At 46.2% G+C, this 19,680-nt stretch overlaps 1 protein-coding gene across 1 annotated transcript; it reads left to right on the top strand.

Moving 5' to 3' along the window:
- The first annotated feature begins 6,542 nt into the window (after positions 1-6,542).
- LOC103074238 (trophinin) lies at positions 6,543-19,409 on the top strand. The gene is given in 14 exon segments (XM_007472024.1): positions 6,543-6,599; positions 6,888-6,918; positions 6,921-7,207; positions 7,209-8,033; positions 8,682-8,786; positions 8,902-8,965; positions 9,226-9,305; positions 14,630-14,660; positions 14,663-14,717; positions 15,408-15,487; positions 15,581-15,623; positions 16,040-16,111; positions 16,650-16,764; positions 17,559-19,409. Coding segments are annotated over 14 exon segments (3,684 nt in total). The 5' UTR covers positions 6,543-6,554.
- Positions 19,410-19,680: the final 271 nt, after the last annotated feature.

Here is a 19,680-nt window from a genome sequence, read left to right as displayed (position 1 = left end):
TTAACTAAGGAGACAAAAGACCTGTACTCCTAAAACTATAAGATGCTCATGAAAGAAATCAAACATGACACAAACAGATGGAAAGATATACCTTCCTCTTAGATTGGAAGAATCAATATTGTGAAAATGACTCTACTACACAAAGCAATCTACAGATTCGATGCAATCGCTAGCAAATTACCAATGGCATCTTGCACAGAATTAGAACAAAAGAATCTTAAATTTTGAATGGAGACACAAAAGACCCCGAATAACCAAAGCAATCTTGACAAAGAAAAACGGAGCTGGAGGAATCAGGCTCCCTGACTACAGACATTACTACAGAGCTACAGTCATCAAAACAGTATGGGACTGGAACAAAATCATAAATATAGATGAATGGAACAGGATAGAAAGCCCAGAAATAAAGCCATGCAGGTACAGTCAATCTATGACAAAGGAGGCAAGACTGTATGATGGAGAAAAGGAAGTCTCTTCAGTAAATGGTGCTGGGAAAACTGGACAGCTACATGTAAAAAAATGAAATTAGAACATTCTTTAACACCATACAGAAAAATAAACTCAAAATGGATGAAAGAGCTAAATGTAAGACTGGATACTATAAAACTCTTGGAGGAAAACATAGGCAGAACACACTTTCACATAAATTGCAGCAAGACCTTTTTTTCATCCACCTCCTAGATTAAAAACAAAAATAAACAAGTGGGACCTAATTAAACTTGAAAGCTTCTGCACAGCAAAGGATACCATAAACAAGACAAAAGAACAACCCTCAGAATGGGAGAAAATATTTGCAAATGAAGCAACTGACAAAGGATTAATCTACAAAATATACAAACAGCTCATGAAGCTCAATATCAAAAATCAAACAACCCAATCAAAAAAATAGGCAGAAGATCGAAACAGACATTTCTCCAAAGAGGACATACAGATGGGAAACAAACACGTGAAAAGATGCTCAGCATCAGTAATTATTAGAGAAATGAAAATCAAAACTACAATGAGTATCACCTCACACTGGTCAGAATGACCATCATTAAAAATTCTACAAACAATAAATGCTGGAGAGGTTGTGGAGTAAAGGGAACCCTCTTGCACTGTTGGTGGTAATGGATTGGGATAGAGGTTCCTTAAAAAACTAAAAATAGAGTTACCATATGATCCAGCAATCCCACTCCTGTGTATATATTGGGGGAAACCTCTAATTTAAAAAGATACATGCACCCCAATGTTCATAACAGCACTATTTACAGTAGCGAGGGTATGGAATCAACCTAAATGTGCATCAACAGAGGAATGGGTAAAGAAGATGTGGTACATATATATATGATGGAATATTACTCAGCCATAAAAAGGAATGAAATTGGGTTATTTGTAGAGATGTGCATGGAACTAGAGACTGTCATACAGAGTGAAGTAAGTCAGAAAGAGAAAAACAAATATTGTATATAAATACATATATGCAGAATCTAGAAAAATGGTACAGATGATCTTATCTGTAAAGCAGAAATAGAGACACAGACGTAGAGAACAAACATATGGATACCAAGGGGAACAGGAGGTGGGATGAATTGGGAGATTGGGATTGACATATATATACTTTTGATACTATGTATAACATAGATAACTAATGAGGACCTACTGTATAGCACAGGGAACTCTACTCAATGCACAGTAGTGACCTAAATGGGAAGGAAATCCGGAAAAGAGGGGATATATGTACATGTATAGCTTATTCACTTTGCTATATAGTAGAAACGAACACAACATTGTAAAGCAAGTATACTCCAATAATTTTTTTTTAAAAGAAGAGATAATGGGGCTTCCCGCGTGGTTCAGTGGTTGAGAGTCCGTCTGCTGATGCAGGGGACACGGGTTTGTGCCCTGGTCCAGGAAGATCCCACATGCTGCAGAGTGCCTAGGCCCGTGAGCCATGGCCGCTGAGCCTGCATGTCCGGAGCCAGTGCTCCACAACAGGAGAGGCCACTACAGTGAGAGGCCCATGTACAGCAAAAAAAAAAAAAAAAAAAAAAAAAAAAAAGAGGTAATGTAATATTTCATTCAGATGTCTATTCTGTGAATCAGGACATGAGTTCTGGGGTGTCAGAGATGAACAACATCTGCATGATGGGGCCCCAAGGAGCTCACAGTCTAGCATGTAGGAAAGAGAGTAAACAGTAAACCAGTAAACAGAGAGCTCTTACCCAGTTTATTAAGTGCTCTGACAGAGCCATGCAAAAGAGCAAGGAGGAAGGAAAGACTAACTAAGCTTGGGGTGATCTCAGATGGTTTCTTGGGAAAAGCAGCATTTGTACCAATCTTTATAGGAAGGCAGGCCTTTTATTGGCAGGCATGGGGTATGGGAGAGGGGAACAAAGACATTCCAGGTAGAGGAAGAGTTTAAGCAAAGGTATGGCATTGGCAGGAGGCAGAACATGAGTCATCCACTGTGACTGAGGCCTGTGAGGCTGTCAGAGACTGACTGTGGAGGGCCTTGAATGATAGGCTAAGGAGCTTGGATTTAAACCTGCAGGCCAAGGGAACACTTGGTGGCTATAGATATGGTCATCTTTGCATCTGAAACATGACTCTGAGGGTCTCTGTGCAAGTGGAACAGATGCGAAGCAGGTGCATTAGAGCAGAGACCCATCTGACACCATCCCATGTGCCCCTATGCTCGGCAGAGGCTCCTCAGAGCCTGCAGTCCTACAAGAACTACTCCTTCTTCCCTTCTCTTCTGCCAATGTTCTACTCCTCCCACAGGACACACCCAGCTCAAATACACCCTATCTGGAAGCTTTCACTGCCTTCCAGTAGGTGATTTCCTCTGTGAGACCCATCAGTACCCTGCTCTGGGATTCTTCAGTGACATGTTGTATTCTTATGCATCCCAGCCAGATGGGGAAATCTTCAAGGACAGGTTGTGAATCTCATCCAGTTTTGCATCTCCAGTGCATAGTATGGGTTTTGGCACATGGAAAACCACTGGGGAACTCTTCACCAGTGAATTAGAGAAAGAGAAAGTACATGAAGAGAAAGAAGAAATGGGAGAAGGGGAGGAGAATATTTGGAGAGAGGGAGGGAAGGGGGCAGAGAGATAGGGTGTTGGTATGGTCAAGGGAAATAAGAGGAAGAGCAGCTGCCCACGGGGCCAATGTGGGTTCTTTCTTCTTCCCATCAGTAGCACCAAGTACCACCCCTGCCACAGTGAGTGTCAGGCTTTGGAATCAACCAGATGTGGGTTCATATTCTGGTTCCATCACTTAGTGACCATGTGCCTTTAGACAAGACACGTCACCTCTTGGGCATTAATTTCATCAACTGTGGAATGGTGATAATACTAGTTCTTCCTACATGGGTGTTTTAGAACTTAAGAATACAGTCTGTCATACAGAATGAAGTAAGTCAGAAAAACAAATACAGTATGCTAACACATATATATGGAATCTAAAAAACAAACAAGAAAAAGGTTCTGAAGAACCTAGGGGCAGGACAGGAATAAAAACACAGACGTAGAGAATGGACTTGAGGACTTGGGGAGGGGGAAGGGTAAGCGGGGACGAAGTGAGAGAGTGGCATGGACATATATACACTACCAATAAGTCAGAAAGAGAAAAACAAATACCATATGCTAACACATATATATGGAATCTAAAAAACAAACAAGAAAAAGGTTCTGAAGAACCTAGGGGCAGGACAGGAATAAAGACATAGACGTAGAGAATGGACTTGGGGAGGGGGAAGGGGAAGCTGGGACAAAGTGAGAGAGTGGCATGGACATATATATACTACCAAATATAAAATAGATAGCTAGTGGGAAGCAGCTGCATAGCACAGGGAGATCAGCTCTGTGCTTTGTGACCACGTAGAGGGGTGGGATAGGGAGGGTGGGAAGGAGATGAAAGAGGGAGGGGATATGGGGATATATGTATACTTATAGCTGATTCACTTTGTTATACAGCAGAAACTAACACAAAAGTGTAAAGCAATTATACTCCAATAAAGTTGCAAAAAATAGATGTGAGTTCTTTGAGGGCAAGGATCCAACATCCAACAAGGGCCATGGCACAACTGTGTGCTCAACAAATAATTACTGACTGAGTGAGTAAGTGATTGCCCTAGAAGAACTGTTTTCCACACTGGGGAGCAGTGCTCCATTCCACAAGAGACAGGCTAAGCACTTGTGTACCAGTGTGCCAATAAAGGAGGAACACAGTCCCAGTAAAAATTTTCAGCTAAGTTGATATACATTAAAAGCATCAATATAGTCAGCAGGGCATAAATAAAAACTTTTGGTAGACTTTCTTACATTTACTGATTTTATTCTGAATTACATAGGATGCAGGGGGTACCCTAACTCAAAAGTGTAAAGCAATTATACTCCAATAAAGTTGCAAAAAATAGATGTGAGTTCTTTGAGGGCAGGGATCCAACATCCAACAAGGGCCTTGGCAGAACTGTGTGCTCAGCAAATAATTACTGACTGAGTGAGCAAGTGATTGCCCAAGGAGAACTGTTTTCCACACTGGGGAGCAGTGCTCCATTCCACAAGAGAGAGAGGCTAAGCACTTGTGTACCAGTGTACCAATAAAGGAGGAACACAGTTCCAGTAAAAATTTTCAGCTAAGTTGATATACGTTAAAAGCATCAATAGTCATTGGGGGATAAATAAAAACTTTTGGTAGGCTTTCTTATATTTACTGATTTTATTCTGAATTACATATGATGTAGGGGGCACCCTAACTTTTAGCGTTTAGAGACTCTAAATGTCTTAATTTGGTCCTACTTAAGCAATAGAAATTAACATGATCTAGTCCCCTACCCCAGAGCAGCTCCTGGGGAGAGAGACCCAGACACACAACACACTAAAACAACACACTATGTAACTAAGGTTGGCATAGAGGGGTCTGTACAAAGCATTGGTGTGGGAGCCCAGAGAAACACAGTCCTCCTAGGGGCAACAGAGGAATCAAATAGGAATGGGGATACAGGGTGGGGGATAGATAAATCAAATGGAGAATAGAAAAGAATGATTGCTGAATAAGAGGTAGTAAGCAGAAAAGAGATCACATTGGGGAGAAAGGAAAGCTGGAAGTAGGGAGTGAGGGAGGAGGCTGATAGGCAGGGAAGGAGACCCCTCTGGAGGCGGAAAGAGGCAGGACCACTTCCGGCTGGGGAGGAGGAGCAGATAGGCTCAGACCTAAGGAGAGGCTTGGCGAGAGTGGACGCCTTCTGGACAGGAGAGGTGAGCTAAAGTGCCCTGCTTTACTGAAGACCTTGTGGGGGACTCCAGGCTAGGGTTTGACGTGCTTGACTCCACACATCCCTAGTGTTTGAAGGAAACCTGCTAGAGGTTCAGGAGCTAACCACATAGAAGTGGTCGGATTTAGAGGTGTCTGGACTCGGTTTGCAAGGGAGAAAGGAGAGGGCAGAATCCCCTTTGGGCTATGGAAAGAGAGATCTGGACTCAGTTCGGGCTGCAGGAAGGAGGGATGCAGACCCGGTTGGGACTGCAGAAAGATGGAGAAATAGTTCCGGCCGTAGAAAGAATCGAACACGATCCAATTAGGCAGGGAGATAGGCGATGGGAGGCTTCGTTTAAACTGGAGAGAGGTCGCAGGACCTGGTTTGGGCCACAGAAAGTAGAGATTGGGAACTAGAAAAAGTAAGGGGCAGAATCCTTATTATACATCTGAAATGACCTGGCTCAGAGGGGAGAAAAGAGGGGCTAGGACCCGGTTGATACCGGTTTGAAAAGAAAGGGACATAACCTGGTAGCGTTTGGGAAGGATTACAAAAAAGCCTAATACCATAGGATTTGTGGTTGGGGTAACCATGTTGCAGTAAGGGCGGGATGGTCACTTGCAGACGTGGAAGTAGGGGTGCGCTGTTGCGGAAGGGGCAGTGCAGGCACTTACTGCAGAGCGTAGGGAGGGGGCATATAAAGAGAAGAGGAGGTGCGGAGGAGTACAGCAGAGCGGAGGAAGGGGGCGTTTCGAAAAGGGGCAGTGCGCTGCGTGGCTATACTGCAGAGAGGAGGTGTATGGTGTTGGGGAAGGGGCCGAACGAAGAGGTGATGCAGAGCGGAGGGAGAGGGACCGGTGTTGGGGGAAGGGTTGGAATGAGACGAGATGCAGTTGGAAAGAGTTGGTCAGGAGTGGCGTCAAGATGTTCTGCTGCTCTGAGGGCAGAGGGCTTATGTGGGATTGAGGTGGTCAGGCTGTCCAGTCCACCAAGGCACATGCGCGCTGAGCGCCTGCGGTTGCCCTCACGCCTCTGGTTGATGTGGATGCGCACTACCGAGTTGCGGTAAGGGTGTTTGTAGGGTAAAGGGGCGGGGTCAAGAGCTACCTTGCAGTTTCTTGGAGGCAAAAGGAGCTAGGATTTGGAAGCCACATGGCCTGGGTTTCTAGGTATGAGAACCCAGTAGTTGAAGGGTTTGGGGCCCAAGGTTTGATCAGAACCCCTCCTTCAGGATTGGCAGGAGACCTGATGAGTGTCCACCTCCCTCTTATTCTTTCCTGACTCAGACCCCTTCTCGGCCTTCCAGAAAAATGGATAGGAGAAATGACTCCGATTATAAGATGACCCTGTTCCAGGTGAGGCCCCTCTGCATTCTTGGCAGGCCATCTGCCCTATTCTGAGTTCATTTAAGGCTGTTGAGCCCCTTCCACTCTGTAGTTGCATAATTTCCTGCCTAAACTGTTTCAGTCCTCCCCTGAATGGTGGAGGAGGAGGTGAAGAGAACCTGCCTATTTCTTGCTCCCTTCCTCTTCCTTCACCCTCCCCTTCAATCAGTCACCATTCAGAGGAGGGGGAGGTTTTGTAGAAAGGGTGGGTTGTAGGGAGGCCAGATGGCTCAGCACGTTATAATCTTAAGTGTGTAGGGCCCTCTGCCTCCCCCTGGGAGCCTGGGCTTCACTTTCCTCCAGATGTACAGGCTGAGACAACAGAAGAAGATAGTGTCTTGCTGATGCATACCCTCTTGTCATCAACCAAGGACCTCCTGGCTATGGACCCACCAGTTGCCAACCGGCCTAAGAAAAGCAAGACCAAGAAGGCCCCTATTAAGGCTATCACTAAGACAGTACGCACTGCCCCTCCAGTTCCATCTGCCAATGTGATTACCACCAAGCCTAAAATAACTTTTCCGGCTTTAAACCTGCCAATCATCCCCCAGATCAACCAGGCTTCAGCTACCACTGAGGGTAGCCAATAGTCAGGCTTCTTCATTCACCGCTCAGCCTAAGAAAGCCAACAAGACAAAGAGAGTTACTGCTAAGGCAGCCCGAGGCTCCCAATTTCCAACTGGCAGTGAGAGTGTTACTACACAAATCAAGTTACCCTTGCAGGCCCTAAATGTGCCAGTCATCCCACAGACTATCCAGGCTCCGATTGCCACTGAGTCAGCCAATTCTCAAGCCTTGTTAGCCTCCATCAAGCCTAAGAAAGCTCCCAAGGCTAAGAAGGCTAACAATAAGGCCATATCTAGTGCCACTGAGATCTCACTGGCTCCATCCACCACCTACACAGCTACCACCCAAGGCCAAATTACCTCCATCCGAACTAAGAAAACCTCCAAAGCCAAGAAAGCAACTGTTAAGGGCACAAATACTGACCCTGAACTCCTAGAGGCCCCAGATGCCACTGAGACCAGGCAGATTGAGGCCTCAGCAGCAGCTATCTGGCCCAAAAAATCCAAGGTCAAGAAGGCTGCCTATAAGGGCCCAAATTCTGCCTGTGAGATCTCTGAGGCCCCACCTGCCAGTCAAATGGTCACAAAACAAGCCCTAGCAGCCACCCTCCGGGTCAAGAGAAGGTACAGGGCTCGGAAGGTTGCCACTAAAGCCCGGACAACTGAAAGCCAGACTCAAATTGACAAAGGGGCCCAGGCCAAGATGGCTACCCCTCAGATCAATATAAGTGCCCTTGAGACTCAGGTTGTTGCTGCTGTCCAGGCCCTGGCAGATGACTACCTGGCTCAGTTGAGTCTGGAGCCCACAACCAGGACCCAGGGCAAGAGGAACCGAAAGGTGAGATCTCTAACATCACCATCCTTAACTCTGTACTTCTTTTCCATTCCTATCTGCCTGGTTTGTTCACTTGTTCTTTTAAGTTTACTGAGCCAGTCCCTGCATTCACATAGGCTGTGAGAGATGCTGAGAGGAATGTGATATAGTTCCTGCTGCTTCGCAGTTCAAAGATTGGTGGGGAAATAAGACATCCATACACTTAGCTACAAACTGGATATAATTCAACTTGTATTTATCAATACATAGTAGTTAGCATGCACCAGGCTTTGTGTTGGGTATAGTCACACAGGTTATGCTTTTATGTTTTAAAGTAACTCTTACCAGCTAGGTCCCAGTGTTACAGATAAGAAAACCAAGGCCAAGAGAGGTGAAGTGACTTGTTGAAGGGGTACAGCTAGTAGAGCCAGTGGTGGCCAAAAGAAGAGGAAGAACCAGACCCTGCCCTTGGGTTGCTCCTGTCTTGGCAGGGAAATGAAACTCCTGCCCGGAAGACAGTGAAAGACAAATCTAGAACTCAGTGTGGCTAATGGTAAGGTCAGGACCCCTACAGGGAGGGTTTAGGGGACTTTCAGGAACAGGCAGGGTGAGGAGACAGAGCCATCTCTTTCACCTGGTGATTTTGGACCTTTCTGCTTTCTGATGATGCAGTCCAAGCATCTGAACGGGGATGAGAGAGGTGGTGGTAATTATAGGTGGATTCCATGGGGCTGGAGGCCTCCACTATCCCGAGATGTGGCCATTTTGCAAGAAAGGGTAAGAATCCAATGCTGCTCAGTCTCTTCTCTTCTTCACCTGCCCTCTTCTCTGTCATTCTTCCAAGTTTTATGAAAACATATTGAGATCTCCCCATGTATTCCTCTTCTCCCAGGCAAATAAGTTGGTGAAATACCTGTTGGTCAAGGACCAGACAAAGATACCCATCAAGCGCTCAGGTAGAGTCATCCCAACCCTCCTCCCTGAGCTCTCCTTTCTACTCCCCTCTCCTCCCTGCCCTGGGGGTAACCATTTAGTTTTATGGCCTCTTCATTCTCTCATCTATCCTCCCCTGCCCTTTTCACACTCTGTCATGGCTGGCATCTCCCATTAACACAGATCAGGACTCAGACTACATTAACCCCATAGGGCTGGCAAAAGGGCTACAGCTCTGTGGCCCCTTCTCAGCCCAGCTGCTCCGACCTCTCCCTTCCTGCAGACATGCTGAAGGATGTCATCCAAGAATATGATGAATATTTCCCGGAGATCATTGAACGAGCAAGCTATGCTCTGGAGAAGGTGAAGGGACATCCTCGGTGGGATGGACACAATGGGGAAGTCTTGAATGGAACAAAGGTGTACACGTCCCTTTGGGGGGGACCACAGAGACTCCCTAATCCAGCCCCATCACTGTGCAAATGAGCAGACGATGGCCTAGGGAGGGACGTAGAGTAGCCTCGGGTCGCACAGCAAGTACAGCTAGGACCCAAGCCACCCAGCTTAGTCCTGGCTTCTGTCTACTGCTGGACATGTCCTGTAGTGTATTTCAGATGCTCACCTCTCCCTTCCATCCCCCATTATCTTGTTGTGGTCCGGGAGCCACACGCCTGGAGTCGAGTTCCCCGGTAAATGCGACCCATGTCCCAACCAAGGACACCCGAGAATCACCAACACCAAGTAGAAAGATTAGCAAAGGATTTATACAAGTATAGAAGCTTACACAAACTGTCCGGACAGGGTCCCACTCGGAGAGAAGTGAGTGAGACCCCGACTAACAGTCGGGCGAGGCTTTTATACCCTTCACAGGGCGGGAAGTCCCCAAGGCTGGAGGGAGCTGTTTAATTTTGAATCAGCCAATCAGGAGCCCTGTTCTTCCCGCCCCAAGCAAGCAAGCAAGTTTCTTACAGAAACCAAAATGTGCTGTTAGCCCTGAAGCTGTTCTTCCGTTTCTTTCGTCACATTCCCCCCTTTTCCTAGGAACTAATCAAATCCTTGATTCCTGGTCTTCCGTATTCAGGAGGTATGTTTCGTTTTGGGCTAAAGTCTGTTTGCCCAAGTCGACCTTCCTGTCTGTGGTCCAAAAACAGCGTTGAGTCCCAGTGGCCCCCTGTAATCCATATCTTTCCTTCCTTCTCGTTATCTAATACCGCCCCCCCCCTTTTCTTTTGTATCCAGTCCAAATCCTTGGCTGAGTAGCAGGGACTTACCGGCAATGTGGGTTCCGGAAATTTTATTTTCAGTTTTTGTACTATTCGTGCGTTTGAGAGCCATCGTTCAGGAGGGGAGTTTAGAAGGGTCTTAACAGCATGCAGAGTAAACACGGTTAATTGTTGTCCCATGGTTAATTTGTCAGCATCTTTTACCAACAGGGCAGTGGCTGCAATTTGTCTGACGCATGAGGGCCACCCGGAGGCTACTGGGTCCAGTTGTTTAGAGAGATAGGCTATCGGCCTTTGCCAGGGCCCAAGTTTCTGAGTTAGTACTCCCCTTGCCACCCCGGTTCGTTCATATCAGGATTGGGGAGTGCCAGAGCAGAAGGTGAGGTAAGAGCCCTTTTAATGTCCTGGAGGGCCTTCCCTTGTGTCTCAGTCCAGTTAATCTTGGTGGCTTCGGGGCCATTCTGGTTAACGCCCTTCAGGGCATCGTATAGAGGCTTGGCCAGCTCTGCAAATCTCGGTATCCAGAGCCGGCAATAGCCCGCCATTCCCAAGAATTCTCTCAATTCCTTTCTTGTGGTAGGGGTTGGTAAGGTTAGGATGGCCTGAGTGCGTGGCTTTCCTAGCCATCTCTGTCCTCCTTTTAGGATATACCCTAAATAGTTTACTTGTTCTTGACAAATCTGAGCCTTTTTAATTGAGAGTTTATAGCCTAAGTCCTGTAGTAACCTTATTAGGCCTTTTGTTCCTGTTAGACAATCCCGCACAGTTTTTCCAGCCACAAGTAAATCATCCACATATTGTAATAAGGTTACTTCGGGAAACTGGTTATGGAATTCGAAAACAAGTTTTTAACAGTTCATGTAATTTTGTAGGTCCCAGATGCGTTCCCTCATGCAAGCGTCATATCAACATCAGGCCTAGGTTCTCAGGAATAAAAATTCAGTGATCTTTGTCTTGCCTTCATAAGGACAGTCAGGCATGACCAGGAAGGAGTGGGTGACTGTTTGTTTGCCCAAGTCGACCTTCCTGTCTGTGATCCAAAAACAGCATTGAGTCCCAGTGGCCCCCTGTAATCCATATATTTCCTTCCTTCTCGTTATCTAATACCCCCACCTTTTTCTTTTGTATTCAGTTCAAATCCTTGGAATCAATAAAGAAACTTGGTTACAATAACCAGAATTATGAATGATTACGTTTAACATACCAAGTAATCTTAAATATTTTTCGTTAAGATACCTCAGGGGACCTCTAAAGTATCATAAAGTTAACTGGAAATCAAAAGAAACAATTAAAATTTGATATTTGGGAAGTTTGTCAAAAAGTTTTAAAACAGTTGGTCAAATAAGATTATAGGTCACTGTGAGACAATACTTATTTCTTAACCAAAGTTACAAAAGATCTCAAAAGCAAATACAGATCACTTAAATGCAAAGAAACTCACACAGTCTGTTGTCAAAAGCAGCATTTTAAGAATACTTTGGGGGAAGAAACCAAATCCAGTCTTGTTTTAGCCCATTCCTAATAAAATCCATTTACCCAACTAAATTCAGTCCAATCTTAGAAAATCCTGATCATGTATTACTGTTTTCAGTATTTTTTATTCTCATTCGTCCCACCTTCTTTTACTGAAAACATACATCTTACCTTCCTTAAAAGTTTTTTTTTTTTTACATTGAGTTACTTTTCTTGTTGACAGATTTATAACAGATGGAATAAGGTTTTATTTGACCTTTAGTAAACCTAGGTACAACAGAAATATTATACTCAACATTGATGACTCTAAAGACATGTCTATATTAAACCAACAAGTTTAAGCCACCTTCAATACCAGATACCAGTTTAGTACTGAATATTTTTCAGATGACATGAACCCGAAATTCATTCTGGCCAGATTATTTTTTACTTCTGAGTATTTATGTAAGTGTTTGATTTTTTTAAAAGCCAATTAAGTAGAGCTCTTCTATGAATTAATTTTTGGCAATACCATACATCTTCAACACACATATAGATACGTATGAAAATACAAACACAGAGGTCTCATTGTTCCCATTCCAAAATTTCAGTCCTGAGTCAGGTACAACATAAAATCTATCAGTTACAAGGGGTTGGATTTAAATTGGGCTTCTGGCAGATGGTCACCAATCTAGATGGCTAAATCCTTTTTACTAGTGCTTATAGAAAAGACCCTTGGGATTTCTATTTATCCTTGACAAGTCAAGTGTTAAGTTACTTTACCCTCTTTTTTTAAATTTGCATTTAAAAAGATGGCAGAGGTAAGGGTTTTTTAGAAGACCAGATAGGATATTTGTATCTCAAAGGTTTCCCCTTTGTTTAATACTTAGCTTAGGGGAGAAGGCCTCTTTTAAAATTTCTATCAGGCTTAAGTCCATTTCCCAAAAGCGGCTTGCCTCGTTGCCTCAATACCGATGCAGTTCCTGGTGTTGTGAGTTGGCCCCTTGGTTTACTTGTGTACAAGTCACACATTGCCTAGTGACTGAGAATACTTTTTCTTTTAATACCTGCCTTAACTGTCTCTTTTCAGTTTATAAGTTCTTCCCTTTAAAACCATCTAATTTTTGTAATTTCCTTCGGATATCTGGGGCCGACTGTGTCACAAAGGCCAAGTTAATTGCCCGCCTGCCTGGTTTTTTTTGTGTGTGCCTCAGGGTTTATGGGGGTCCATAGCCTATAAGTCTCCATCAGCCTTTCCAGGAAGGCGGCTGGAGACTCTGTGGCTCCCTGGGTCACCTCTGTAATCTTGGACATATTAGTTGGCCTTCGTGCTGCTGCCCGAAGTCCTGTTAACAGAGCCTGGCGAAAACGGGCTAAAGCCCCTCGTCCCTCCTCCGTGTTAGGAATCCATTCCGGTCGGGTACTAGGGAGCATGGTTTTAATTAGGTTGGGGTTATCAGTGGGCGTCCATCTGGACCAAGTACCTGTTTACGGGCCCCCCACATGATTTTTTTTCTTTCTTCCGTGGTAAACAAAACCTGTAACAATTGCTGACAATCATCCCAGGTCGGCTGATGAGTTACAAATATAGTTTCTAACAGTAATATTAACGCTTGTGGTTTCTCAGAAAATGGAGGATTTTGTAATTTCCAATTATATAAATCAGTCGTGGAGAATGGGGCGTAAGTAAGAAAAGGCTGTGCCTCCCCTGGTCTAGGTGCTTGTTGCCGCAGAGGCAGAGCAGTGGGTTGCGGTTCAGTCAAGTGATCTCTAGACCGGGTATGCGGTCTCCTGGGCCGACCTGGGAGGATGTCGCCTTAGGGGCCGGTATCCGCCGAGGGAGGGACATAGGGAGGGGGAGGAGCAGACGCCTCGGGAAGGAGGGGTTTCTTCTTCTTCCTCTCCCTCCCCTACAAGAGGAGGGGGAGGGGACTTCGAGGTTTTAACATTAGGTTTTTTCCCCGTCCGCCATCTTGGCGGCACATATGTTATCTTTAGATTTTCTTTCCTTTCTGTTGGTAGCTCCCAGCGGGGGCGACCAGGGCTTCAGCCAGTCAGGTGGTGTCTCCACAAGACCCCGCCAACACTCAATATAAAGAATCTGATCATCATGTACCTTAAAGACAATATCTTCCACCGCAGCTATAACCGGAATAGAGAACATACCTTCAGATGGCCATCCCACCTCAAATGTCGCCGGAGGGACCCTGTTTCAGGTCTTTAACCTCCACTTCGAGTATTCCAAAGACAGGGAGGGACCCTGTTTCAGGTCTTTAACCTCCACTTCGAGTAGTCCAAAGACAGGGAGGGACCCTGTTTCAGGTCTTTAACCTCCACTTCGGGTATTCCAAAGACAGGGAGGGACCCTGTTTCAGGTCTTTAACCTCCACTTCGAGTAGTCCAAAGACAGGGAGGGACCCTGTTTCAGATCTTTAACCTCCACTGTCCGATCCCGGACGAGCCCCCGAATGTTGCAGTCCTGGAACCACACACCTGGAGTCGAGTTCCCCGGTAAATGCGACCCGTGTCCCAACCAAGGACACCCGAGAATCACCAACACCAAGTAGAAAGATTAGCAAAGGATTTATACAAGTACAAGTATAGAAGCTTACACAAACTGTCCGGACAGGGTCCCACGCGGAGAGAAGTGAGTGAGACCCCGACTAACAGTCGGGCGAGGCTTTTATACCCTTCACAGGGCGGGAAGTCCCCAAGGCTGGAGGGAGCTGTTTAATTTTGAATCAGCCAATCAGGAACCCGGTTCTTCCCGCCCCAAGCAAGCAAGCAAGCAAGTTTCTTACAGAAGCCAAAATGTGCTGTTAGCCCTGAAGCTGTTCTTCCGTTTCTTTCGTCACAATCTGTCTCCCAAGAGTCCCATTAAGCATAAAGACTATTTCGATAACAATAGTACATTTGTTACCTGTTTGCTGTGTTAGTTAAGTGCTTTACATGAATTATTTCACTGCCTAGGCTGAATTTTGTGACCTCACAGGCTATTCTTTTACTTGGCAGATGTTTTGAGTCAATCTGAAGGAAATTGATAAAGTAGCTTGTATATTCTCATCAGCATTCAGGAATACTCTGCAGGCATCCTGGGAATGTAAGCTGGGAAAGGGCTGGGATGGGAGGGAGGCTTCTGCTTTTGTCCATGGTACTACTCCATCCCTGTCCTCTTCCCACATCCCCTAGGAAGTCAGGAAATACAGAGCCTAAAAACCCCTTTTCCATATCTCACATGTAGTTGGAGCCCTACACATAGTAGTGGTGCCTGTTTATGATTGAATGGAGGTTGTAGAAGCCTGGGGCAGGTAATTCCTACTGTCAAGTTTTCTGTATCTCCAGAAGCTTCCCTGTTGTTGCTTGTCTCTTCCTACTGACCTTGGTAGAGTGGTTCCCAAGGGAGGGCTTCCTAGTATGGATGAATCATGAGGGTGGAAGGGCAGGAGAATCAGTGGGGCCATGCCTAGAATTCTTTTGGAGCTGAGGGGTCTGGAAGAGAAAGAAGGGACTCATATTGGCTGGGTGTCCGGGTTGTAGTGGGTTGACAAATAGAAGTACAATTTTATCCTCTCAGCAACCTGGGGAGAGGAAAGTGTGATTTTCCCATTTTATGAATAAGAGAGTTTAAGTGCCTTGCCCAGGGTCACATAGAGCTTGAAGCATAGACTGGGCAGAATTCTCTCATATCTAAAGAATCTGAGAGAAGCTAACCTAGTAGGCTGGCTGGTGTGTATTTTTTTGCAGATGGCTGCTGGATGTAAACCTTCTCTCTGTCCCATTATTTCCCTAGGGCCAAGGACAAACCCAAACTAGGTCTTCTCATGGTGATTCTGAGTGTCATTTTTATGAATGGCAACAAGGCCAATTAGGGTGAGTTGCTGGGCTGGCAGCTGAATGGGGGGTCATGGTCGGAATTCCACATGTTCATTTTCTATCCCTGTTTCCTTTTGCCTCCCCTTGCAGCTGTCATCTAGGAGTTGCTGCCCAAGTTGGGGCTGCACCCTGGGTATGATTGGGCTCTCTCAGCAGTTGCTGTCCATGTTGTCCTTTGGCAAGAGAGGATGGTCCCAGGATTGCATCAGCCTGGTAGTCTGGTGTAGTGGGCGGGGTTGCTGGAATGGGTAGAGGGTCTAGGGTTCCGACCTGGGTGGATGGGGAAATGGTCCTGAACTCTCTGCTTCCCCTTTCTCCTATGTCCTTTTTCTGTTCTAAGCTGATATATAAGATAGACCTTCAGGGCATCCCTGATAAAGAACCATCTGGCCTCAACTGCCTGCTTCTAGTGACCATGTGTTCATTACTTTCCTGAGTTCATTGAGATGGCCTTATGTACTAGAGAGGTCTTTTCCATGTTGGGAAATGCCTCTGCCCCCATGTGGGAAGTTCTGATCTTGGTTCATGGGTTATTTTTCCCATTGTTAGGGTAAGGCACTCGCTCTTTGGGGAAGTGAGGAAGCTCATCACAGACGAGTTTGTGAAGCAGAAACAAATGGTGTTTGGGGGCTTTGTCACGCCATGAAGTGTTTTGAGTGTGCCGATCTGGTCCAGAAAGTGCTCGATTGCCCTTTTCTTACACTACCTTTAGAGGTATGGGTATCCTGTTCCCTAGAACTGAGTCCATGGTGGACCATACCACGGCTGGGCCAGACCAAACACAAGGCCCTTGCTGTGGGGTGTGCTCAGAGCAGAATGCCCAAAGAATGGCTCCTCTGTTTACAACACACCCGATAGAAACTTGGGTTTACTCCTCACAGGTGGCAGGATACTTTGGCCTCCCTGTGATACCATGCCCTATACATGCGTCCCCTTCCACACCAAGTGACTACTTTGCAAAGGCCAATGGGAAATGGCTCAGTATTGGAGGTCAAGACCATGAACTGTGTTTTGGAGTGAGTCTAGGGAAGGAGGGCCTTGGAAATCCTTTTCCAGGAGCTGAGTTTAGTTTTTCTTCGGAGGAGGTTGCCACCTGGTCCCAAGTGGTTAGACAACAGGTTTGCTTGGTTAGAAGCAAGTTTCATTTCCTTTCTCCAAGGTACCTGGAATACAAGAGGGTCCCCAACAGCAGGCCACCTGAATATGAGTTCTTCTGGGGCTTGCGCTCCTACCATGAGACTAGCAAGATGATAGTTCTCAAGTTTGCATGCAAGGTAATAGGAGAGCTGCCCTGACTTGGCATATTAAGGGTACAGGATGTCTCTGGCTGGGGTAGGCAGTGTACAGGGATGCGCAGGTATAGGGCAGTCTGCAGTTCATATATAAGCATATGGAACTTCATTTATGTCCCAGAATGCTGCTTGACATAAAGTTTACATTGTTTCATTCATTGTTCATACTTCTTATTAGTCTCCTCAACTGCCATAACAAAATACTATAGACTGGGTGGCTTAAACAACAGAAATTTATTTTATCATAGTCCTGAAGGCTGGAAGTCCTAGATCAAGGTCCAGCAGTGTTAGTTTCTAGTGAAGCCTCTCCTCCTGGCTTGCAGATGAATACCTTCTTGCTGTGTTCATGGTGGAGAGAGAGAGTCTCTTCTTATAAGGACACTAATCCTATTGGATCAAGGACCCACCATTATGACCTCATTAAACTTTACTTCAATAAAGGCCTACCTCCAAATATAGTCACATTCGAGGTTGGTACTTCAAAATATGAATTTGGGGGGGACACAAACATTCAATCCATAACATACTCTCTTATCGTTTCCCATATTACAGATGAAGACACTTAGGCTCAGTGAGATTAAGTAGCTTGTCCAAGGTCACACAGCACCTAAGTTATCGAACTGAAATTGGATCTCAGGACTGACCCATGATAGAGTCCCAACAACTAAGACTTTTTTTTAAATGCTACTATTAGTTTTATACAAAGCCCATGGTAGGTATTTAATACATAATTACAAATGTTATTTTTCTTATAATGATTGTAATTCTCATTTTAGGTGCAGAAGAAAGACCCCAAGGACTGGGCCGTGCAGTACTGGGAGGCAGTGGAGATGGAAGTCCAAGCTGCAGCTGTGGCTGTAGCTGAGGCTGAGGCCAGGGCTGAGGCAAGAGCCCAAATGGGGATTGGAGAGGAAGCTGTGGCTGGGCCCTGGAACTGGGATGACATGGATATCGACTGCCTAACAAGGGAAGAGTTAGGTAATGATGCTCAAGCCTGGGGCAGATTTTCACTTGAAATTGAGGCCGGAGCCCAAGAAAATGCAAATGCCAGCACCAACATTGACTTCAGCAGAGGAGCTAGCACCAGGGCTAGCTATAGCGATGGTGCTAGTATTAGCTACAGTGGTGTCCCCAGCCCCAGTAATGTCTTTGGTGGCAGGGCTGGCATTAGCTTTGATGGCACATGCAGCACCAGTGCCAGCTTCAGCAGCGTAGCCAGCATTTGCTTTGGTGGCACACCCAGCACTTGCTCCACTTTCAGTGGTGGAGCCAGCATTAGCTTTGGTGGTGCAGCCAGCACCAGCTCTAGTTTCAGCAGAGAAGCCAGCATTAGCTTTGGTGGCACACCTTGCACCAGTACCAACTTCAGTGGTGGGGTCAACTCTAGTTTCAGTGGCCCACTCAACACCAGTACAAGTTTCAGTGGTGGAGCCAGCTCTGGTTTTTGAGGCATACTCAGTACCCCTGCTGGCTTCAGTGATGCACTCAGTATGAGCACCAGCTTTGGCAGTACACTCGGCACCAATTCAGTCTTTAGTGGTGCACTTAGCACCAGCACTGGCTTTGGTGGCACACTCAGCACTAGTGTCTACTTTGGTGGCTCTCCCAGTTCCAGTGCCAGATTTGGTGGCATACTCAGTACCAGCATCTGCTTTGGTGGCTTTCCTAGCACCAGCACTGGTTTTGATGGTGTACTCAGTACCAGTGTCTCCTTTGGTAGCTCTTTCAGCAATAGCACTGACTTTGGTGGTACACTAAGCACCAGCTTCTGCTTTGGTGATTCTCCCAGCACTAGTGTCAGCTTTGGTGGTACACTCAACACCAGTCTTGGCTTAGGTGGTGCACTCAACACCAGTGCTGGTTTTAGCAGTGCTGTCAGCATTAGCATTGGCTTCAACAGTGCACCCAGCACCAACTCTGGCTTTGGCAGTGTGTTCAGCACCGGTACTGACTTCAGTGGGGCACCTAACACCACTACTGACTTTGGCAGTGCTCCCAGTACCAGCATTGGCTTTGGTGGAGCCCCCAGCACCAGATTCTGCTTTGGCAGTGTGTCTAACACCAACCTACGCTTTGGTGGCCCTCCTAGTACAAGCACCTTCTTTAGTAGTCCTACCAGTGCCAGTTTTGGTGATGGACTCAGCACCAGTGCTGGTTTCAGCTTTTGAGATGGGTTAAGCACCAGCACTGGATTTGGTGGTGGACTGAGCACCAACTCTGGCTTTGGTGGTGGACTGATCTCCAGTGATATCTTTGGTGGTGGGCTGGGCACCAATGCTGGTTTTGGCAGCACACTTGGCACCAGTGCTGACTTTAGTAGTGGCCTCAGCATCAGTGATGGCTTTGGCGGTGGGCCTAATACCAGCTTCGATGGAAGACTGAGCACCATCATTGGCTTTGGCAGTGGTTCCAACACCAGCACTGGCTTTACTGGTGAACCCCGCACCAGCACTGGCTTTATTGGTGGACCCACTTCCATTGTTGGCTTTGGCAGTGGACTGAGCACCAATGCTGACTTCAACGGTGGACCAAGCAGTAGTGCTGGCTATGGCAGTGGACCGAGCAATGCTGCTGGCTTTAGTGGTGGAGCCACCAGCCTTGGTGCCTGTACCTTCTCCTATGGCTAGTGAGGTTTCAGATAATTACAACATTTCCACAGCCAAGGCCAATGGGGATGGGTATAAGAGCTGGGAGATGTTATAAGAGGGGAGGGCAGGGTGGGGAGATGAGCACAATGAAGGAAGTATGAGAAAATAGTATATTTGGTGCTAAATGTGTTTCTGTTTGGTGTTTTGTTTTCAGATTTATTTCGCATGTTTACAGATACCGCTAATGAATTGCAGCAGTCCTTCCCATGGAGCCAAGGTACATCCTTGGAATCTTTGTCCACGCAGCAAT

Source organism: Lipotes vexillifer, unplaced genomic scaffold (genome assembly GCF_000442215.2).
Source record: "Lipotes vexillifer unplaced genomic scaffold, Lipotes_vexillifer_v1.1 scaffold706, whole genome shotgun sequence".
In the NCBI taxonomy this organism is placed as follows: Eukaryota; Metazoa; Chordata; class Mammalia; order Artiodactyla; family Lipotidae; genus Lipotes; species Lipotes vexillifer.
Note: the sequence above shows the minus strand (reverse complement) of the source record. Positions and strands in the feature narration are given on the sequence as shown.